The sequence below is a fragment of the Carettochelys insculpta genome, chromosome 28 (assembly GCF_033958435.1).
Source record: "Carettochelys insculpta isolate YL-2023 chromosome 28, ASM3395843v1, whole genome shotgun sequence".
Classification (NCBI taxonomy): domain Eukaryota; kingdom Metazoa; phylum Chordata; order Testudines; family Carettochelyidae; genus Carettochelys; species Carettochelys insculpta.
The window spans coordinates 1,440,558-1,463,799 of record NC_134164.1 but is presented as its reverse complement, the minus strand read 5'-3'; the positions used below and the strand labels follow the sequence as shown (position 1 = coordinate 1,463,799).

Sequence of the window (23,242 nt, the reverse complement as noted above, 5' to 3'; positions counted from 1 at the left end):
AGGCATTTGTCACGCATATTTGTTCCCTTGGTGTTAGCTACCCAGGGTTGGAACACCTTGCACACACAAGAGCACAGAGACCCACGCAGGCATGCCTGCAGAGATAACAGGCAAGGGGCCATACTTACAGAGACACTGATACCTACATAAATATATGCGTTCCTAGGCACATGTCCACGTGGGTGCTAAAATACAGCAGAACGAGGGCACATGCATTTGGCTAAGCATCTCCAACCGCCTACGAACACTAACAAAACAAAAAGCAGTCAAGCAGCACTTTAAAGACTAGCAAAATAGTTTATTAGGTGAGCTGTCGTGGGACAGACCCACTTCTTACTCTCTGTTACTACGAACACTAACGTGCAGGTACACACAAAAGCCTGTAAATGCACCGCCCACCCACAATTCTCTTCGGACACGGGCTCGTGTTGAGACCCGGTCTAATTTCAACATAATAACCAATCTTACTGGAGCTATTTATCATTCGCAGGGGAGAGTTAACAGCAGGGGGATATTTAAGATTGGTGACATCAGTCACCTCACTGACTTTGTCGTTAAAAGAAAAAAAAATCCTGGCAAGACCCCAGCTTCAGGCAGATCGTGAGCTCTTTGAAGGCTTTTGTGGAAATCGGTTGTTTGCATTTTCCAAAACCCCTCTGTTCTAAGAGCCCCAGATTGCTCGCCCAGAGACACTACTTAAAATCCTTTCCATGGCTCAGTGCGGCCCGTTTTACCCACATTCCTTCTTTTAAATGTCCTTTCAAGTTACGTTTCATTTTCGGAGTTTTTATTCCTTTAATCTTTTTTAATTGCTCCTGGTGTATTGCTTAGGAAACACGGGTTCCAGTTTGCGAACGTTAGCAATACCGCTAATAATTCATGGAGTGAAAAATAATCTTATCCTCCAAGCGGATACAGACAATAAAGCGAAGCATGTCCGGTGAGGGGCTCCTAAACCAACCCAGACGCGATCTGCGGAGAGTGAAATTCACTACACGTTTTTAAACTGCTGCATCGCTATGAAATAATCACACAGTGGGATACAGAAGGTCGGGAGGGGGGTAATAACTTTTATTGGACCAACAATCGATCTGAAGAAGTGGGTCTGTCCCACCAAAGCTCACCTAACAAATTCTTTTGCTAGACTTGAAAGTGCTACTTGAGCGCTTTTTGTTCCAGCTGCTGTTGGTGAGAGAGACAAATGCTTTTGTCTTCTCCTGGGGAGAAGTGCCCCGGCAGAATACTTTGCAAGCCAGCCATTGTTGCCGTTGCTGGTGTTTTCGGACTGGGACCCCTACTTCCTAACACACACCGGGAAGCAAAATGTTTGTTCTTTCGCACAGAAGCTGGTCCACTACAAGGTATAGCTACCCTCCCCCCTCCCCCGCCGTGTCTGTCGACACCTAGGGAGCAACACGCAACACAGAAAACAGCGCAATAAGCACTGAACTCTGAAACAAAGGCCTTTTCCTTCGTTACAAGGAAGCCGGGGAAAGCTGGGAGCCCGCCCGCGGCTTCAGGGCAGGCACAGAGTCGGATGGATGGTGATGGATCGTCTCGGAGGGGCGCCCTGAGCAAGGCTAACGCGACGCCTCTCGCGGGCGGATGATGATGATAGACACGCGTGGGGACGTTCTACTGGAACGTGTGGTGCGACCCGTTCTCCTGCCGTCCGCCCTCGCTGCAGGGCTTAAAACCGTTCCCAGGCAAGGTCCGCAGGCGGCGGAGGCGAGCAGCTGCCTGCCGAGCATTGTATAAAATGGTGTCGGCCTAGGCACGGTCCCTTTTACTGCCCGTGGCTCCCGTGTCGCCTTGCTGCAAACTCGCCCCTGAGCAGCAAGGGAAACGTCCGCAGGACAGCTCGAGTTCACCTCTCCTTGGCTTGTCGGGGAAAGCGGCTGCCCCTCTTACTTTGCCTTGTGAAACTTTGTGGCTCTGGCCCTTTGCTTTTCATCTTGACCCACAGCTTTTAACTGTTTAAACTGTGTGTGTCTCCTCCGCTTCCCTCCCCACTCCCGGCCACCAAGAAGAGCAAAGAGCAGCCTTCGTCAAACACAGGGCACATGAGAAAGCGTAAGTGTAAATAGAAGTCGGGCCGCCCTGGGCTCAGGAATGTGTGGGGATAAAACTAGATAAATAGCTATAGATTCTGGCTCCAACAAGAACAAGTGTCCTACGCGGGCTTTGAATTGTTGCAGTCCTGGTCTATTTTCTCCATATTGCCTTTGAGAGCCGTGTTTTCAAGGCTGCGGGGTGAAATCTCCCGTCCTGTCTCCGAGGCCTGTTTCCTTTTAAATATTCCGTCCAAGGCCAGACAATACCAGTTCATTGTTATCTGTGACTATGTATTAGGTATGCGATCGCCGTACCTGCGTGCAACAGATACAGAGAAAGCAGTCAGCATCCCAGGAACAGAGTTCCCAGTTTGACGTTGCCTTCTGAAAAAGGCCTCCTGGACTTCTGAAGGGGGGTTGCTGTATTCAGCCCAGAAGTTAACTTGGCTCAGAATAAATCAAAGCCCAGAATAGTTTGCTGATAAAATATCTACAACAAACCCTTCGCTTTTGCTCTGTTTCAGGCACACAGGCACAGCCTGAATTATTATGGCAAAGATGAAGGGAATCGTCTCCTCGGGCCAGTCCTCATTTCACAAGGGCTCAGAGCAGCTGTTCAGGGTGATGCTCTGGTTGGAGGAGAAAAGCTCTAGCTTTGGTCTTACTGAATCTTGTGTTGTTGCGTGCCCTGCAACGCCAACCGGGCCATTAGCCCTTCTCGGGCAGGGCGACCCTCGCTTGTCGGGCTGGGGGAATGAGCGTCGAGCCCAGACGCGACCGAGCTCCTGTAAAACCGCAGTGACGGTGTTCTGGCCTGGGACGGCCTTGAAACTCGCGGCTCAGAAGCTGGAGGGAAACTTGCAGCCGAAGCGCCCCGATCCCCGAACGCCACTGAACACGGTCACATGGGCAGCCTCTGGGCGCTTGTAGCTCACACACCAGGGACCGACCACAGGGAGGCTTTTCCCCACCCGCCCCGCGCTGATCCACATCTCTGCCCTGCCAGTTCACACGCCGCCATAGCACAACTTTGCCGCTTTATTCTCCCTCACCCCCCAGCCCTGAGAGGAACGCACCCGGCGCTCTGCCCGTCTCCTCCGTTTGCAGCCCTGGCACTGAGCGCAGCCTCGAAATGCAGGTTCAGTCCAACTTCACAGAGGCGAGAACAGCAGGTCCACTCTTCCAGCAGCTTCAAGTAATCACTGTCCTGAAAGCCTGCAGCCAGCACGCTCCACGCTAGCCTCTTCCGGGCTTCAAACGCTGCAGCGATCTTCCCAAGCCCGTCGGGGCGCAGTGTGCCCGGTAGTTTTGACGGGCAGTTCCTATTCAGATATGGGGAGGGGGCTCAGCTGCGAAAGTCTGGCCCACGAGGCTCCTTAAAATTCTGAGTGCCGTGGAGTGACGTGTAACGCCTGAGTCAAGTGTCTAAAGTATACGGGAGCATCGAGACCCACAGGGAGAGCAGAGCGGGGAGCGGGCAGCCTGCACACGGGGAAGGGTCTCCCCGCATCCCCCGGCCTCGGGCGCGTGTCAGGTTTGGCCTCTGACCGACTCACGCCACGCTGGAACTGGAAAGGACCTCACCAGTTTCATCCAGTCCAGTCCCCTGTCCTCACGGCAGGACCAGGCACCAGCTGTACCGTCCCTGACAGACACTTATCTGGCCTGCCCTTAACCATCTCCAGCGATGGAGATTCCACAACCTCCCCAGAAAATTTATTCCACTGTTTGAGCGCCCTGACAGTTAGGAACTTTTTCCTAATGTCCAACCTAAACCTCCCTGGCTGCAGTTGAAGCCCGTTGCTCCTTGGCCTCAGGACACTCACTAAGGACAATATTTCTCTCCCTCCTCCTTGGAACACCCTGCTAAGTACTTTAGGTGTTTTCTGGACCTCGCTTCTTCTCTAGAGCCCTTCCAACTTCCGCACGGCTTCCCTGAAAGGTGAAGGCCAGACCTCGACTCCTAACTCCAGCTAACACACTTAGAAGCCCTGTGGCGCCTTATAGACCAAGAGTCTAAAGGAGCATCAGCTTCCATGGACAAAGACCCACTTCCAGCGCGGAATTCTTCGCTCCTCTTGCACCCAGGCAACCCGTGCGCTTTTCTTGCGGCTGTGTCACTCCTGCTCAGCTTGTGGTGCGCTGTGGCCCTCGAGCCCTTTCTGCGGTGCTCCATGGGAGGGAGCCCTTTCCCATCCTGTATGTCCCAGCGCTCCCGAAGTCGCTGGAGGGGAAGGTGTGATGGGGTTCAGGGGTCCCCCTGCACTGCACCCTGGCCGCTGGCAGGAGAGACTCTCACTCAGCCGGAACAACAGCAGGTTTATTAGGCAACAGATGTCCAGTTTCTCACAGAAGCAACAGCACAGCAGCCAGAGACAGTCCTTCCAACCTGTCCTGGGGAGAAGACCCCGAGGGGTGCCCCTCTGGGGTGTGGGTTTCCCCCTCCTCAGGCTGGCTGCCTTCCAGCTCTCCCTTTTCCTAGCCTCTAACTGCCACCCCCGATTCAAACCCCTCTCAGCTCCTCCCTGCTCTTTGTTCAGGCAGAGGTGTCACCTGCCAGTTGTAGCCCCAGGGTCATCCTTAGCCACTGGGAGCTGCTGCTTGCCTCAGACATCCAGCCTGACTCACACATGCACTCCCCCCACTCCATCACAGAAGGATGCTGCTTTTGGTGACAAAGTGACCAGGTTTAAATCAGGTGGGACCGCGGCAGGTGCGGCGCTCTGCGAAGAGCGCACGGCCGTACTTACGGTGAATCCGCCGTGGCCTTGTTTCCGAGGGCTGAAATGCAAATGTGATATGGATGAGGGCTTCATTAACAATTCTCCTTGTTCTTTTGGTGGGAAGGGGGGAGGGGAGAACATACCGCTAAGCCCTTACTCGTCCCCAACCGCGGCCCGTGTTTGTGCCGCAGGCTACAGCGCTGGAATCGCTCCCCAAGGACACAGGTGAGCGCAGACCCGCCTGGCTGCGGTTGGTTTTGGTGCAAATGTCCGTTTTTGAAGGACTGGCCAGGCCCTCGGGGCGGCCGCTTTTGCCGACTCGGCAGGCACCCGGGCAGCGGCCGCCGGAGGGGACGTGGCTGGATTCGGGCCGCCGAACAGTTTGCTCTCCGCTTGGCTTTCACGGCGTGTAATGAAGGGCGGTAAGTGGAAGCCGGCAGGTTAAAACCGAGATCCGCAGGGTCGTTCTTTCCCATTAGCAGCCCACGTCTGCCGGCTCTGGCGCGCCCCCCTCCCGGAAGCAAACATTTCGGACAGGCGGTCACGGCCCCGCCCCACCACACACGCATAAAGCGTCACAAGAGTTAACCAGAGAGACCGCATCGATATTCAACCTACTTTTCAGCCCTCTGCGGCAAAGCCGCCGCCAGAACCGCTGCGCGACTCCCGCGCCCTTGGAAGGGGCCTACGCGTGGTTAAAAGGCCGCATGTGACTTAAAATTAGTGGCAGTCTGTCACCAAACCCAGGGCCTCTCCGCACCAAGCGGCCGCTTCCCTGCGGGCCAGAAGGCGCCCAAACCCGGCAGTCCCCTACCCGGGCAGGGCAGCGAGCGCGCTGGCTGTCACGTCTCTGCCCCGGTGGGCCCGGGGACCCGGTTTTGGGTCTACAGAGCCCTGCGACTCCACGGACATCCGCCTTATAGGCGCTGTTCTGGGGCGCGGGCGGCTGCGGATATCGGTCGCTGAGCGCCGCGGGGATACCCACTTCGCGTCTAAAACGCTGCAGGTCCGCAGCCAAGGAAGCATCTTCTTCCCCGCGCCTGAGAAGAGGGGGCGGCCCCATGCGGCTGGATTCTGGGAGCGCCCCCGAGGCCGCAGGGGAAGAGCTTGCTGAGGCAGAAGGAGCCCCGCTCGCTTTTATGCTCCCGGGATTAAAGCCGGGGCCCGTCCCCTCGCTTGCCTGGCGCCGGAGTGTCTGTGGAAAGGAACATCCCCCCCCAAGCAGGCGCGCGGGTCTTGGCCCAGCTCTGCGCGGACGTGCGAACCAGCCAGTCCGCGGCTAGGGCCGGAGCCCCCGGGGAACCAAACCCCCGAGAGCGAGTGAACGTGGCAAGAGGGGCGGGGGCGTTTGGCGGCTTCGCCAGGCTGGAAGGAGCCAGGGGAGGGCCGTTTACACCAGGTGCACCTCTGGGGAGGGGGCCGAGGCGGCGGTGGGATCTGGGCCCTGCGGGGTGTGCGGTGCAGGAAGGGAAAAACACCGGACAAGGAAGACCGGGGGGGGGGGAGCTCCCCTTCTCTCTCCAGAGCCAGCCGCATTGCGGGGTCTAAACACCCCCGAGACGCCCTTCTGGGGGAGCGAGTCTCACCCACGTCTCTGCCCTGTGCCTGGGCAGGGGGACAACCGGAGGCGCATTTTGACCGCTGGAGTTCCCAGAACTCCGAAGCGGGAGGGGAGGGGGAGAGAGACCCGGGGGCGTTTCAGTCCGAACTCTGGACTTTCCTTTCCCGGTTCTGACGAATGAACCTGTGACTGGTTCTCCGCTTCCAGCGAGCGAAAGCCCCCGCGTCCCAGCCCCGCGGGCGCACCGGAGGAAAGTCCCTAGAACCCCTATTGCCAAACCCTGAAGCTGATTCCCAGCTAAGCGGGTTATTGAATCAAAAATCACCCCTAACGGGAGAGATTAACAGCTACGAGTCTCCGTTTCAGAGGCAGCTGGTTAGTTTACTTCAGCAAAAAACAAGGAGTCCGGGGGCCCCGTAAAACCAGCTACACAAACATCTGCGGGAGGGAGCCGCAGCCCAGAAAGCTCAGATGTGTGGCTTAATGAATGTGGCAGGACTCCCAAACGTCTGCTGTCCATCCACCACGCAGCCCTGCCTTGGCTTCAGCCGATTCCTGTAGCTGCCATCAGCTCTGCAAGCGACACACGCGAAGTCCCACCACAAGATGAACGGGAGGAAAGTGACTTTACAGAAGCAGTTTTTTTTCTTTCTCAACAGTTACCGTGTGTCTCTGGGCTTCGCCGCCTCCCCTGGAAATGAGCTGCCTGTGTGTGCTGTGAAGAAATACGTGCGTACGTGCGCTGTGAACCAGCGAGCCGTGGAGGGAAAGGGGCGACCCAGTCCAGATTTTCAGGGTGTAGCTTTCAGTTCATGAACGTTTTAAGATTACAGATGGCCCCGGTGTGAACTGCCGCAGAGATGGCACCAAAGCTTCGCTTGAAATAGACGCGCCTGTCAGCGGCAGCGCGGAATAGCGCGGGGAGGTTCCCAGGCAAGGCTTCGTGGTTCTGTCCTGCGCGCGGTTGCCTGCCCGTGCCGCTAAGACGGCTCCGATGTTACCGAAGCGCAACCGACGTGGAGACCACGAGGGCGCTGGAATGTGTGAGAGGCATCTGCCTCTGTTCAGGGTGAGGTCCGAGGCATCGGTATGAAATCCCAGCGACCGATCGGCCTTATGTGCTCGGCCGAGACGCTCCGGCTCCTTCCCAGCGGTGTCACGGCCGAGCAATGCCAGCTCAGGTCGCCAAGGAGAATCCAAGTGCTTTGCGTTCCTTGTGTGACGAACTACCCGTGGTTCGGGGAGCAGCCGGGGGGTCCCGTTCCACAGGGGCAGCCCCGCTCGTCTGTTTCAGCAAAAGTAGCGAGGTGTCCTAAAAGACAGACGCCTTTATGTGGCCAGGGGCCTTCCTGGGCTGCAGCTCTGTCCTGAAGGGTTTGATCGTTGTCGGGGGTGGGAAAGTGAGTTGCCTTGTCTGCCTGCATGGGAACGCACTAACCAGACACTCATTCCCCCGCCAATGTCTTGTTCCAGCTCTACCCTGCACTACACCGTTACTGCAGGCAATGTTAAGCACTTTCTTCCTTCAACTGAAAGGATGGGAGGGCGCTCAGCCTCACAGCGCGGACGGAGGTCGTTGCTACTTAACTTTATTGCAAAATGACCCTACGAATAGCCTGGGCTGGTTTCATTTTGCAATGAAGATTTAAGAAAAACCTTTAGTTTCTTCTGGCTGGGCTTGGGCCTGATTCTGCTCTGACTCGCAGAAGGGCTAAACCCTGGCAGACAGGCAGGTTTTTTTTCTTTCCTGGTCTCTTTCAAGCTGCTGGTGGGGGTCAAGGAATGTTTACAACATGTAGTCAAGTTCAATGACAAAGACCTCTTCGGGGGAAAAATCCCAAGCCTGCCTCGGGGCTCTGTGGGCATGAACTTGAACAAAAGAAAGAAGAAGAAAGCAGGGGAATGGGGGTAATACTCTACCAAGGTGTTACCCCGGGGGGATATTTATTTTGCTCACTTCCAGTGGCCTCCCTGATCATTTTCAATAGAAGGAGGGAAGGAAGAACACACACGTGTGCACTCACGTGACCTTTGAAAGCACTTTCGTGCAGATGTCAAAGATTTAAAACTAGAAAAGGAATCGGATCTGGCCCATGGTGATATACGGATGAACAGAGAACGCTCCTTAATTCAGACCTCTCTCTGGATTAAGGATATGCACGGAGCGAGCCAATATTGTTTTCCTGTTGCATCGAAATCCTCTCTGTAGTTAATGAGGGTGTCCGGGTGACCCAGGACTCCAGGTCTGCCTCTTCCAGGGGTGGAGGGGAAAACGCCCCACAGAAATTAACGTCCACACAAACAGGAGAAGAAGGAGGGCAAAGAGCGTTTGGAGGGAGCCCCGACTAATCAGGAGGGTCACTCCTCAAGGACCCGGCAGAGACTGAACGCAAAACGCCTGTTTCGAACGGATCTGCTCCATGTCCGACACTTTCCTGATACATATCAGAGGGTGGCTGAGTTAATCTGTATCTTCAAAAACCACAAGAGGTCCTGGGGCACCTTACAGACTAACAGACGTTTTGGAGCATCAGCTTTCGTGGCAAAGACCCGCTTCGTCACATGCGTGACTTCATCAGCGACATGATCCCACTCGCGCATCTGACCAAGTGGGTCTTTGCCCACGAAAGCTGATGCTCCAAAATGTCTGTTAGTCTGTAAGGTGCCCCAGGACTTCTTGTTGTTTTTCCTGATAAAGTCATCTGGGATTAACAGCGTCGATGGCGCATTTCACACGCCCGTAACTCTCCAGTGAGGAGCAAGCGGCGCATCTCTCACGGGGAGCCCTCCGCACGGCGAGGTTTGGTTTGGCTTAAGATTCCCTGAATTTTCCACACACCGCCGGGCAAAGTGTCTTTTCATTCTCCGCGCTCGTCTCTGGAGCGGAACCTGCTCCCGTTGAAGGGACTGGACGTTTTTCTTCCCCTCCAGCCCCCGCAAGGGAAGCAGGATCCAGCCATCCCCTTGTGTTCTCCGAGCGCACCTCGAACCCCCTGTCAGACTCTGGGCTCAGACGAATGCAGGAGCCATATTCGCGTTTTCAAAATACACAAGAATCTGCGCAGTTCTGGAAACTCTAGAAGCGCGTCTCAGCCCAGCCGCGAGCCGGCAGCTGGGCCCCTGGCGTTACAAACAGGACTTGTAAAACAGCAAACACCCCTCCACACACACAACTACAGCAACGATAGAATCACAACGTTTGTCTGCCGTTCACCTCATTTAAAAACCACACAAACAACATCACAGGAGCCGCTCTGCAAAGCCCTTGTTCTGACTGGCAACTCAGTAGGAGTTTCCCTAAACACTTATCCGATATGTTGTACCTGATATATTTGCCTGTGTTGATATGACATTGGAACAGGGCGGCGAAACACCAAAATGCCGGGAGTTTCGTGTTTTAAAGGCGGAAACTTAAACTTCAAAGCCAATCGGTTGGCAAGTACACCAAGGGGTAACTGAAACTATGCGTACGACCACACACCCGTTACATGTGTCACCGCTGTATCGTTGTGTGCCGCCTCAAACCGGTCTCTTACATTTTGCAACTTCTCAATTATTTCAGCATTCACTGGATCTTCTAACACTTAATTTCCGGCTCCCACACTCGTTTAGTGAACTAAACAGCCGAGTTTCTAAATCAATGTCGTTTAGTGCAAATAATCTGGATGTTCATGTCACTGTCAGGCTCTGGCCGCCGACCTTTCGTTCATTACCGTATCATGTTTTTTTTAAGTAGAAAATATTGTCATTGCTCTTTTCATCTGATTCTCGCCGGTGACATCAGACGGGAAATATATAACGAGGCCGCGCTCCGGGGAAGAGAAAATAGTTGAGCCCAAAATACTTGGAAATCTTTTGGGACAGAGGCGTGAGATGTGCCCCAGCGCGCTGACATGGCGCCCAGCTCCGTTCCCTTCTCTTTGTCTCCCCTTTTCAAAGAACCCTGACGTGAGAACTCGCCCGTGCCCCGGAGGCGCAGCCGGGAATGACCCGCTTGGGTTACTTTCCGGGGTCCTTGTCTCCTGGCTGGTCTGCCCGTGTCGGCTGCAAACCGCCCCAAACCTTTCCGGCCCAGTGGAAAGCCGGAAGTGTGTTTCATTTGCCCAGTAAGTGAAATACCGGGGAGCAGAGGGGCGGGTGATGGCGCCGGCCAGGTGTCCAAATACACCACAGACTATGTTCTACCCCTGCTCCAAACTGTGCCTTGGGAGAGCCGCGTGCGCGCTTGGGAGACTCACTCTGGTTTTGTCCTGAGCCCCCCGGGCGCTCTCTTCCCAGGCGGAACAGAGTCATGGTCTGTCCCCGAGGAGTCCGGGTTCTTGTGTGTCTCTCCCCGAGCGCCCTTCCCTTTCCCCCTCTCCAGAGCGGCCTTCTTATGGTCCTGCCTTTGCTTCTTCCTGTCCACGCCCTTTTACAACGATGTGGGGTTTGTCGGCCCCAGCTCCAAGGACCCTGCTGCTTTTTTCGTCCGCTCCCTGAGGACAAAAAAGTGCGTTTCTGGGAAAGCATCTCTTACCGGGCCCGCATCTGTGTTCAGCGACGGGCGGGGGAGACGTAGCTAACCCCACCACCCCGGCTTGCACGTCAAGGGAGCAAACCACCTCCGGCTGCCGCAGCCGGGCGCTCCTTGCGCGGTGGGTGCAACGCGCTTTCATTTTCCCTGGAAAACTGTTTGCTCCTTTTCGAATCGCTTCCGTCCCCTCGTCACGAGCCGTCCCAGCCTGGTCCTGCGCCCGCCCTCCGATGTTCTAACAGAGCTTTTCTGAGTGTCTTCCCCCGCCACTGCCCCTCTCCCGTCTCGGTCTGAAGTGAACGCAACTGAGGGTGATCCACGAGGGGCGATTGAGAATGGTCTATTTCAGGCGCGGAGCGACTCGCTTGTGGCGTTGCGTGTGGAGCGTATAAACTAGGATACCAAACCCCGTGTCCAAAGATGCCTCTGAGACGGACGGAATTACATGTGTGTCCGTGGGGGGGAGGGGATTAGAACCTGCACAAGCTGGTCCACTAAAGAGACTTCTGTGTCCAGCCCTTGTGCGGGTTATGGACCGAAGACGCTCCGGGGCCCCTACCACACACCTAGGCAAGTGCGCCCTTGTTAGACCCTTGCCTGGTGACCAGTAGCGGAGGGGTGACAGAGTTACTCTGTGTCGTCACAAACAGCAAGAAGTCCCGGGGCGCCTTACAGACTAACATCAGCTTTGGTGGGCAAAGACCCGCTTCGTCACCTGACGAACATCTGTTAGTCTATAAGGTGTCACGGGACTTCGTGTGGTTATTGTCAGCCCCCACATTGACCGTGCGCTCCCGCCGCGCCTACGTGTGTGGAATATGCCACAGCAACCCGCTCATTAAGTCGCTCCTGGGTTTCCTGCGCGCGGACCTCTGGGCTCGCCGGACACGAGACAGCTGGACACACCGTTCGGGCCAAGGACGGCGCTTTCCCGGCACCAGAGGCGCAGGGATGATTTGAGGGCTGCTTGGGAAGGAGCCTAAATAAGAAATGAATGACGCTATCGGGGCCGCCCTGCTTTGCAGCCCGGCAGCCCCACACCTGCATTCGGCGGGAAGACCCACTTCTTCGGACTCCGCAGGTGCTTTGTTTATTCGACAGGCCGGCGGGGCGGGGGAGGGGCAGGAGTTAACCCTTTGCGGTGCGCGGAAGGAGCCGTCAGCCTGTGAGTGCAAAGCAGGGCGAAGCCGCACGCCGGGAGGTCAAACGCAACGGGGGTTCAAAAGCGAACCCCTCGGGCCGGCGCCTCTGAAACGTCCAGCCCTGGGAAGCACAGAGCTGCCAGAGGCACCCAGCGCCGGGCTCAGAACCAGAACTGCCCTCGTTTCCCGAGGTTTTTCCTGCTTTCCTCTGTCCCGCAAGCAGCTCTTGTAGCGCCCGGCACAGACTCGCTCTTCGGCGGGTGTGCCAGGGACAAAGGAAACCTGGGGTGAAGTTCAGTCACCTCAGAAGGGGGGAACAACCCCACCCCCACCCCGCAGCCCGGGGCACAAGCTGAGCTCACTGGTGTAAATCCGGAGTCACTCACAGCAGAGTCTGGCTCCAGGGCCCTGGAAACAGGCGGGTGCCCAGCGCTGAGTTCTATCCGTCTGCCGCAGAGGCGATGTCAGACAGAGGGACGGTGTCTTCCTGGAGCTGTGTGGAAGCGCTCGGCTCCTGTGTGTGCATTGTTGTGTCAATGTGATTGTGCGTCCCTGCGTTTATGTGCTAGTCTCTGGCTTCTTCGTATGTTTGGATACATTCGGGTGCGTGTAACTGTGCGCCTGTGTCCGTGTACGCGCGCGGACACACACACACACACACAGGCCTGGGTGCTCTGGTCCCGGGGGGGGTGTGCGGGCACGCGAACACATCCCTGCCCCGGGAAAGCCCACGGTGCTGCTTTCTCCTTCCCCGGGTGCAGCCCGAAGGGGATGGGAAACTCCTGGCTCGAAATGAGCACCTGAAACACAGCCCCCCCCGCCCCGAGACGGGCTCGCCCCTTGGCCCGCGCACCGAACCCCCTTACGCACCGGAACTGAAGATGGAGCTCTCGTCCTGCCGGTCGGCGACGCCTCTCGAACTCGCGTCGCTAAACCTGCCCCGGCTCTTCCGGATCGGCCGAAGGAAACGCTCAGAGCCAAGGTCGCCGCGGCCTCCAGCTGCGTGGGGAGCTCGGCCCGGAGGCCAGAGGCAGGGGCGGGTTTCTTGTGGCTGGGTCGCTGCTCGGGGCCCTCCCGCCTCCAGCCTCGGGAGAGGTTCGAGAGAGCCATTCGCCCCTCCCCCCGGCCACACTCTCAGCTCCAGGGTGTCCCCCACCCACGCTATGAAATGAGCGAGCGGGTTTGAGCGCCCCCGCGGCTCCCGGGGGCTAATCTGAGGGGTAGCTGTGTTAGGCGGTCTCCCCAGGAACCGCGCACCCCCGGGCCCCCTTCCAGACCAGCCGATGTCTTTGGGCCCCGGCGTTCGGGGGCAAAAACCCGCCTCGCCCGTGGCAAGACAATGAATCGGTTTAGTCCTTAAGGAGCCTCAGGACTCCAGCCTGGTCCTCCTGGAAAATGAAACGTCTCCACCCGCAGCATCCACCCACTGCGGGGCTGTGGGAGATGGGGTCCAACTGGGCCGTGCAGAGCCACTGGCACGGGTAAAAGCGGGGCAAGTGCAAGTGCAGTGAGAACAGACTCGGTATTGCTAATTGGCAGGCAGAGAGAGGGAAGCTTCCACCCTGCCCATTAACCGCGCGGTTTCCCGTCTCTGGGGCCACACTGCACACACGCAGAGAACGCCAGGACAAGCAGTGACCCTCAGAGGTCAGCGAGCCCAGGCCCCTGTCCGCGGGGCTGGACCAAACCCATGCGGACCATTTCCCTGCAGGCAGGGCTCGCTGATGGAAGATCAAGGGCGTCCGGTAACCACGAGAAATGCAGCCTCAGAAGGAAGACCAAAGGGCGGCTGTTAAACCAGGGCCCTGGCAGGGTTTCAGATACACGCCCTGAATTTAGTGGTCAGGGCTTGCAAAACCCGACAGGACATTTTGGGCTTGATTCGCCTTGGCGTTCGACTAAAGCGCCTGAGTTTTACAGGCAGGCTCACGTACAGCTCTTGTGGAGGAGCCCTAGTTTCTTCCTCTAGCTACTGAAAAGATTCGGCCTGGTACGCTCGTTAAACAAGCAATTAATACACCGGTCGCTTCTCTGAAATCCCACACCTGACTCTAAGAAATCTGACCAGCTTACACGTCTAGCAATGTTACTTCGCTGTGTTGCTATCGACAGTGTAAAAGACGGAGATTTTTTTTCAATATACGGTATTAGATGTGCAAATATGACGGGATCCTATGAAGATCCGAAGAGGAAATGGATATGTATAAACATAAATCTCTACGGATGGTACACAAATGCTTATTTGTGCGCAGATGCGTGGGCGAATATGGTTACCTAAACAAGGGCGCTATATATTCGTACTCACTTATGACCGTACACATTTAGCCAACATTTCTACACTCACGCATTATATATTACCTACTTGTACGGACCTATATAATAATTTCTGTGTACGCACCTATGTGTGTAAAGATATACTGCAAGCATAACGTGTGTGTGTGTGTGTGTGTGTATACACACATGCTTTGTACATACGGGCACACATATATAAATACAAACTACTGTAAGTACATACCATGCACTTAAATATAAACATATACGTATTCATAAATGTGTACACGTATATATAATGATAGATCCACACTTGCACACTATGCAGTCGGTCATAAATATATATAAGCATATATATAAATGTATACGTGTATAAATGTCTACATTCATAGTCAGTCAAATGGGTATATATATAAATAAGTAAATATATATAAAACTAAACTACAGACCAACCACATCTAACAATACACCTATAAATATAACTATACATAACTCTCTCTGCACAAAAACTCTTGCTCGGATTGTATGCGTGTGTGTGCATGTATGCGTGTGTGTGCATGTATGCGTGTGTGTGCATGTATGTGTGTGTGTGCATGTACCTAAACTGTCAAATTGTAGTTTATAAACCTAGTTTTCTTCTGACTCACTCAGGCGCTTGGGAGAAAGCAAGCAGCGCTCCAGCAGCACCTTACAGACTAACCATTTTATTGATTTATCGGACAATGAGCTCCCCGGGTGAGACCCATCTTCCAGGAGCTGTTCGAACTATTCCTTTTTTAAAGGGTCTCATCCCCACCGCTGAGGAGTTCGGCATCTACCGGGCGGACATGCGGGCGGCCCAGTCTTCCCTGTTTGCGATCTGGCGATACACCCACCACACAGAGCGGGGAGGGACCTTCGGAGCTCCTGCAGCCCAGTCCCCCGCTCTCTCAGCAGGACCTATCACCACTATTTACCCCAAAGCCCGAACGGCCGCCTAGAGGATCAGCTCACAGCCCCGGGTCTAGCGGCCCAACGCTCAGGGCGCTGCCGGCTGCGCTGGAAGGGCTGCCCCGAGCGAGCTCGCCAAGGGAGCAGGCCGGGGCGCTCTAAGCCAAAGGGGCCGCACTCCCCTGACGCGTCGGCGTTTGGGCAAAGTGAACACAAACCGCCGGGGCGGGGCAGGGCTGCGGGCCCGGAACGCGCCTGCTCGCCCCGGGAGGGGGTTGCCGGCTGCGGGGCCAGGAACACGCGCGTGCGATGAGTCACAGGCCCAGCCGGGTTGCTTTGGTCTGCGTCCCAGGCCTGCGCAGAGCCGAGAGGGGCGCCGGCGCGGCGGCTGTGCGGCCGGCGCTGCCGGGGCTCCCTCACGGGGTGCAGCCGGGTTTGACTTTGGCCGTCACTTTCTTCTCTTTCACCCGCCGGTTCTGGAACCAGATGGTGACCTGCCTCTCCGTGAGGCTGGTGGCGGCGGCGATCTGCCTGCGCTTGTCCTTGGTGACGAATTTGCTGCAGGCGTATTCCTTCTCCAGCTCCTTCAGCTGCCCCTTGCTGTAGGGGACCCTCTTCTTGCGTCCCCGGCGGAAGGCGCAGGCGTCCGGAGGGTGCTGGGCCACATCTGAGCGCGGAGAGACAGACACAGAGCAGAGCTGAGCCCAGGGTACACAGCCTAGCTGGGGACACTGACAAGAAAGCGGCATCTCGGGCGTGTGGACCAGCTCCAACACTCACTCTCCCCCCCCCCCCCCCGCTCATCTTTCCTTCTCCTGCGTAAAATGACCCGGACATGTCTGGTCCCCCTGAGGCTCGGTGCGCAGAGAAATCCAGCTTGCCAGTCGCTGCCTTCTCTGCTTTTACCTTCGACCATGGCTTCGTCTGGCCTCTAGCCCTTTTCGGTGGGCTGCCCCTTCTGCAGGGCGGGGTGAGGGGGCGAAGGAAGCGGCCTTTCCTTCTGCTAGAATTATTTCATCACAATTAAATTATCCTGCCCCAAAACTTTGAGTAAACGCATCAAATAAGTTGCAAGGCTCGCTGCTGCAGGAGAGCCACCGTAAGACCTATGCACGCCCTGAGACTGCGACCTACTGCAAAGCACATGCTCCAAGAGAAATGTGTCAGATAGATAGATAGATTCAGCGGGGGTCGCCCGGATGGTTTGTAACTTCACAAAAACAAAGTCCTGTAGCACCTTAAAAACTAATCACTTGTATTGCTATGTTAGGCAATGAGCTTTCCTGGTTAAGATAGTGGCGGATAGAGAGTGTGAGGGGGGCGGGAATCTCAAAAACATCTATTGGCATCAGGAAAGGTTCCGAAAAAGGCAACTAAAATGATGAGGGGTTTGGAACGGGTCCCATGTGAAGCGAGGTTAAAGACCAGGATTCTTCATCTTAGAAAAAGAGGAGACTATGGGGGATACGCTAGAGGTGTATAAAATTGAGTGGTGTGGAGTAAGTGAACAAAGAAAAATTATTTACTTGTTCCCATAGTACAAGAACTAGGGGACACCACATGAACTCAATGGGCGGGAGGTTTAAAACAAGTAAAAGGAAATTGGTCACACAGCGCGCAGTTAACCTGTGGAACTCCTCGCCAGAGGAGGCTGGGAAGGCCAGGGCTATAACAGGGTTTAAGAAAGAGCTACATAAATTCACGGAGCTTAGGTCCATTAATGGCTGTTAGCCGGGGTTGGTGAGGAATGGGGTCCTCGGCCTTCCTGTGTCAGGAGGGAGATCGTTACTGGTTCCGTTCACGCCCACTGGGGCTCCTGGCACGGGCCACTGTCGGCAGCCAAGGCACTGGGCTCGATGGACCTTTGGTCTGACCCCGTATGGTCCTTCTCCTGTTCTTATGAGAGATGAACGGAGCGCCCGGAGATGAGAGACAGACAGAATGCGCAGGGCCTTGTGGGGAATCTCTCTCTCACACACACACAGACACACACACGGGCACACACACGGGCACACACACACACACGGGCACACACAGGCACACACACGGGCACACACACACACACAGGCACACACAGAGTGCATTAGTGCATCAGAATAACGCCGATGCCTTTACGTGCTCACGCGGGGCCATGTACCCGTTGAGGACAGGGGCAGCGCAGGACCGCACCCCTGGGCTGAGGCCGCGCTGGGCCGGCAGAGCACACGGCTCGTGGTGCCGCGCGGCCCTTTATTTCTGTGGCGTGGGACGCGTGACGCAGCCCGGAACTGGCTGTGCCGCCTCCGCAAACTGGGGCAAGATCCCTTCGTGGGCCGGGCCCAGGGCAGCCCTTTCAGCCAGGTCCCCCGCTGGGCCCAGCCGGCCAGAGGCGCCTGGTGCCCAGGGAGCAGCGCGGGGGTCGGGGCGTTACCTGCAAAGGCGGTTTTCCAGAAGGCCCCGGCCTGGCCTGGATCCTTCGGGCAGCACATCTGGCTGTCCCAGCCGCTGCTCAAGGCCCACGGCTGGTGGCAACTGTCCACGGGCAGGAGTGTCTCGTGCCTGGGCTCTGCCGGGCCGCTTATGGTCTGAACCACCGACAGGTCCAGGTAGCTCGCCACGGGCTGGTAGGGGGCCGCGTAGCCGGGGTAGAAAGCCAGCTCGGCCTGCCGGCTCTGGTAGTCCTCAGCGGCGGCTGGGGGGTCCACGTATTTCTCCGCAGAGTAGCCGGCCTGGGGACAAGGCTTGAGAGAGCTCCGAGCCACCCGGCAGGAATAATAGCCGCTGCCGAAGTATCCGTAGGGCAAAGGCGAGGCGGCGGAGGAAACCTGGGGAACAGCGGGGCACGGGATGCACGGCTTGGGGGGCTCCCCGGGGCCGGCGCTGGGCGCATCCATGGGAGGGTAGGTAGTGGCCTGCAGCAGGGCGGGAGGCGGGGGCCCTCCTAGGGCAGAGGGAGCCACCAGATTCCAGCACTGGCTTGCAGCAAAACTGCCCGTCCCCATAAGCCCCTGGCCACTTCCTGGGCTTGCAGGCCGCTCCCGGGCGCGTGCGAACGTGCCAAGGTCCATGCGGCCAGGCTGGCCCGGCGCATTGGGCAGCTCATGCCCCGCAGCCTCGCGGCTCTGGCAGGGAGGGCTCCAAACCCTTTTTTTTAAAGGCTGGAAACTGCAGAGGCAGCCGCCTTTCGCTCCAGCCCGGCTGCCGTGACGCAAACTGCGTGGCAGCCCCAGGCGAGGCGCTGATTGGCTGCGGAGAGAGCGCTGGGGCAGTTAGGGGGAAAGGGAAAGTGGGGGGTGGGGAGGTCTAGCAAAGTCAGTGCAGGAACTGCGAAAATGCTTTTAGTGCAGTGGTGGAAAACACCCCCTGGCACAGGAGACGGGCTCCAGCCAACCGGACCGGACCGGGCGCGGGGGTGGTGGGGGGACTGCATGTGGCCAAGGAGAAGCGAGGTGGGGAGCATTCCCCGCGAGAAAGGCAGATCAGCGGGAATGGCTGTAACTCTTCGGCTGCTTCCGTTCAGGCTCAGCTGCTTTCGTACCCCAGCTCATCCCTGAAACTCCAGGGGGGCACCCCCAGCCCTGCAGGTAGCTAGCCACGAGCTGCTCCGGGCCCCTGCACCTGGGGTGCTTAGGGTGGGTTCTGCTTTGGGCAGGGTGCTGGACTCGATGACCCTCGGAGGCCTTGTCCAGCCCGGGGAGTCTCTGACTGTTTTCCCGCGAGACAGAGCCCTTGTCGGAGCATGTTAAGAATTCAGAAGACGATTCGGTTGTTTCCGAAACATTAGCAGCCTGAATGTTTGGTTTCAGCCTCGGCCCGTTGGTGGGCTGCAGACGGGCCCTTCTTAAACGCTCTGTCCTCGGACTCTTTCCTGGCTAGGAGCGCGTGCGGCTCTTTCCCTTCTCCGTCGGAAAATGTTCATTCAATTATTTCTGATTTTTTTCAAAGATGGTTTTATTTAGAGCAGCGAGCGGGCGAGCGGGTTTACATAACCCATGTGAAAGACAACAGTCTCCGGGGAGAGAAAGAATGAAGCGTCAGGGAGGGAAAAGCCAGAAAGGGAAGAATAAAACGCTGGGGGAGAGGGCGGGAGCAATCAGCAAAATACTGGGTCTGACATATAATTGCAAGAGCCGAAGAAGTTCCCCTGCACTAACTATGTGCAGAAGGAGCGGCTGGGAGGGTTTGGTGGGAGCGGTATTAATCCAGACCAGATACAGCTTTTTCTTATTTTCGCCGGCTGGCGGCATGGCAGGGAAAAGCTGAAGTGTGTCCGCACTTTCAAACCGAGCCCGGGTTTCACAGAGAGAGCTGCTCCCGGATAGCTGCATCTGCTCAGGAGGGATTCCGAGTGGGGAAATAGTCGGGTCCCGCGCTCCCCGACAGTGAATGGGCTCAGAGGGGTCCCGCCGTGTGGGAAGTGGGTCTTACCCGCGCAAACTCGCGACCTAATAGTGCATTTGTTCGTCTATGCGGTGCTCCGGGACTGCTCGCTACGCGTGAAGGAGGGAGAGGGCGGGGTGGGGCTCGAGCGTTTTCGAATGAACGGATGCTCTGGTCGCGTTCTCTCGCACCTGCAGACACTGGCCTGAACGAATTCACCGCTAACCCTTTCCGGAGCGCTCTGTTCTACCTCGCAGACACGCGAAGACATAACTGTGTACGTGCATCTCGTCCATTCATAGCCGGAGGATGCTAACGCGCGTGTAGGACACACACACACACACACACACACACACACACACACACACACACACACACACACACACACACACACACACACACACACACACACACACACACACACACACACACACACACACACACACAATGCATCTGTTTTCCTTAAAACACGAAATCCAACCCAAACCAAACAAGCAAAGCGTTTGGCCCAACCACCTTCTACTTCGCCTTTATTTTGCGCGGAGGCGAATCGCGCTCGCTCGCTCTTCCCGACAGGGCCGCCTCGCAGAGCCCTTCGCGGTCACTCCGAGGGGGTTTGGTCCTTCCCCGGGGTTCTGCTGATCTGTAAGTGTGCGAAGAGCAGGTTGCGGCACGCCCGGGGCAGCGGGCCGCTCGCCGGAGTTACGCAGCTCTGGAGGAGCCCGTTCCGATGCCCCAGCGCTGCGAGAACAACACCCGTTTTACCCGCGTCCGGAGCCGTTTCAAAGCTCGGAGCGATGCAGTGGGAATAACGGGGCTCCTGGTGGGGGGAAGTTTCTCTCCGGCGCATCAGCCCAGCTCCCGGTTTCCAGCGCCGCGAGTCACTCAACTTCGCAGGGCTTTAAATCCAGACTTTGTTCTTAGCTCTCCTCAGCCAGGGTTGTGCGCTGTGTAATATGTTGCAATCATATCTGGTGGCATTTGCAAGGGTTCTCGCGGCTGGCAAAGCTTTAAGTAATCCGCCGGGGGAAGCCACAGCCACTACATGGTTCAACAGATCGGTTTAGCGCAGGACTGGGCAAAGGACTTGTTTACAACAGCCGCTCTCCTCAGCCGAGCGCTGGGGAGGCGAGTGTCATGGAGCGACGAGCAAGCCGAGACCAAAGGTGGGGTGCGCACTAGCTTTGCGGGTAACCATCCCCAGGGCAGGTCCTTCCCGCTTTACACACACGAGGCAGTGAGGGAGCCGGGAGGGGACAGCAGGAGCCCGCTTTGAAATCCCGGGCAGAATTCACCGGTACCTACCCCGCCCCAAGCCCCCTTCTGCCCGGACGTAGCGTTGGGCTCCGGGTTCCCCGCACACAGCCCAATACGTGGCGAGCCAGCCCGGGCCTGTCGCTTGTGGGAAGAGCCTTGTAGTCACGGACCCGACTCGTCCGGTTTCTTCTCAGGCGTCTTTGCAAGCGGCAAACATTCCTGTCTTCCACTCTCTTGCCCAGTCCCAGGGCCGGGCTCCGGGCCAGCCTGGCCAGGAACAAACACTGGAAAGCTGCCCTGTGCCTGTCCTCTCCCCCGCACGCCCTCCCCTCCTCTTCCCAGAGCACCCCCCGCTCGGGCCCGGCCGGGGCACCATTCAACCAGAGCGCAATGTTTGCAGACGGGCGTCAAACTCAGCGACGCTCCTTTGCACAAGGGTCGGACACAATGGAAGGTCAAGGCCAAGTTGAAAGTTAAGAAGAGGCTGTTTACCTCCGGCGCGTTCCTCTTCGGCGTAGCCCTTTATTCCTGCTTGGCCTTTGCAAGCCCAGACCGCCGCCCTTTGAACGGGGCAGACACAATCACCGGCACTGTCTGACTTCAGACTTCACAGCCCCGTGTGAGCCCTGCCGCCCCAGCAGGCAGCTTTGGGGCAGTTTCGTACAGGAGCCTACAAAGAAAGAAAGAGGGATGGATGCCCGGCCGGTGTGTAGGCAAGGCCGCGGGTGTCAGAATAAACCCCGAGACTCTCGCAACCGGAGGAAGCCACCGACGGCAAGAATGCTTCTGGTTTGCCGACACAGCACCCAGGAAGGCTTTTAGTGCGGTTCTGTCGTCAGTTAGTTCGCTTTACTTTCTTTGACCGGTATCGGGGGGTAGCCGAGCTAGTCTGTATCTTCAACAACAAGTCCTGTGGCACCTTCTAGACTAGCAGATATTTTGGACCATAAGCTTTCATGGGCAAAGACCCGCCTCTTCGGATGCATGAAGCGGGTCTTTGCCCGCGACAGTTTATGCTCCAAAATATCGGTTAGTCTATAAGGTGTCACAGGACTTGTTGTTGCTTTTCTTTGACTGGTGTTCGAATAAAAAAAGAGAGAAAACAGAGCACAGCTAGTCAGGACGCTCAGCGGGTGAACTCAGCCCGTGCTCTGTCTCCCCGGCTCTGGCTCTGTCTGTCTCTCATTTAATTGCGGTCCATATCTTGCCGTTATTCCTTCTGCAAAAATCTTACTGAATTCAGCCGTGATTGGGCGCGGGGGTTCGGGACCTGCAGAAGGAGACCTGACTTTGCCCCCAGTATCACCTGATTTAGGACACAGTCTCGGTTTGGGTTAACTCAGCCACACGGATTAAAGTTTTGGTTTCCTTTCTGCAGGGCGCTTGGAACGTGGACGCTTCTTACTTCCGAGCTGATGGCGGAAATCCTTTACGAAGTGGCTCCCAAAAGTAAACTGAAGTCCGAAAGGGCCCTTTAAATTAAGATTACGCATGTAATTTGGCGGGGAGGGGTTGCAGCCGGCGCTCTCCCTCGCTGGTCCCTCCGGGTGGAATTTATTCGGAACACTAAAGAGAAGATCCCTTTTCATTTTTAAAGAAAAAAAAAAGTCTTTTCATTACCTCGATGATAGGCACCGGGAGGCTGATCTACGCCTCATCTGGAGCCCGCAAAGCTGCGCACTGGTTTGTAATTGCTTTTAATATTTTCCAAGCAAATGCAATGTAAATTAGCGCGAAAAAAAATCGCCCAAAGATGTTTACTTGGGAACGATTGAAGCAATTTACGAGTGGAAATAATTATTGGTGGAAATGGGGTGTTTTTTCCTCTCCATCTGGGCAGGAGCCGAGTCTTCAGGGCTGCCCGGGGCTTCTGATTTTGACCATATTTCTGTGAAATAAGGTCAAAACAACCAAAAAGTCATTAGTTGTTGTTGCCACATCGTAAATTCGCTGGGAGTACGTGGAAGTTGCAGTTCGTCCTTCACGGAAAGCCGCCTGTGTTTGCACGGCTGGGAACCGCTTAGCTTCTCTGCCCGTTTTACGAGCCGGCGGTGCCACTAAGGAGAACGTTCACAGTGACTCTTTTCGTTTGTTTCATTTTAGGTTATTTTAGTTTGTTGGAAACAGTGCTCGGTTTCAGCAGCCTCGCCTACCTCCCAGCGCCCGGCCGGCCAAGCCCTTTTCCAAGCAGCCTCCCGTCCAAGCCCCACGCTTCTCAGTTTGGGTTTAGAAAACTTTAGCGGCTCCTGTCTGGTTTCAACACGCCGGTGTCTTCTTTGGGGCGAGCCCAAAGCTTCCCGCCCCAGCAGCGGGCTCCCCTAGCCGGGGTAGAGCTGGCAGGCGGGTCTGCAGCTGACCTGTTTCAGTCTGAGCCCTTCCCGTGCATTGCTCTGGCTCTCTCCCATCTTATTTCCCCTCCTTCGCGGAGCCGG

At 56.5% G+C, this 23,242-nt stretch overlaps 1 protein-coding gene across 1 annotated transcript; it reads right to left on the bottom strand.

Annotated features, from left to right (window-relative positions):
• Window positions 1–15,610: 15,610 nt before the first annotated feature.
• On the bottom strand, window positions 15,611–18,241 carry HOXB13 (homeobox B13). The gene is made up of 2 exons (XM_074979102.1): window positions 17,605–18,241; window positions 15,611–15,861 (listed from the first exon to the last, which is right to left on the bottom strand). Exons 1-2 carry the CDS (start codon window positions 18,239–18,241, stop codon window positions 15,611–15,613), a joined length of 888 nt encoding a protein of 295 aa, XP_074835203.1.
• Between the last annotated feature and the right edge of the window lie 5,001 nt (window positions 18,242–23,242).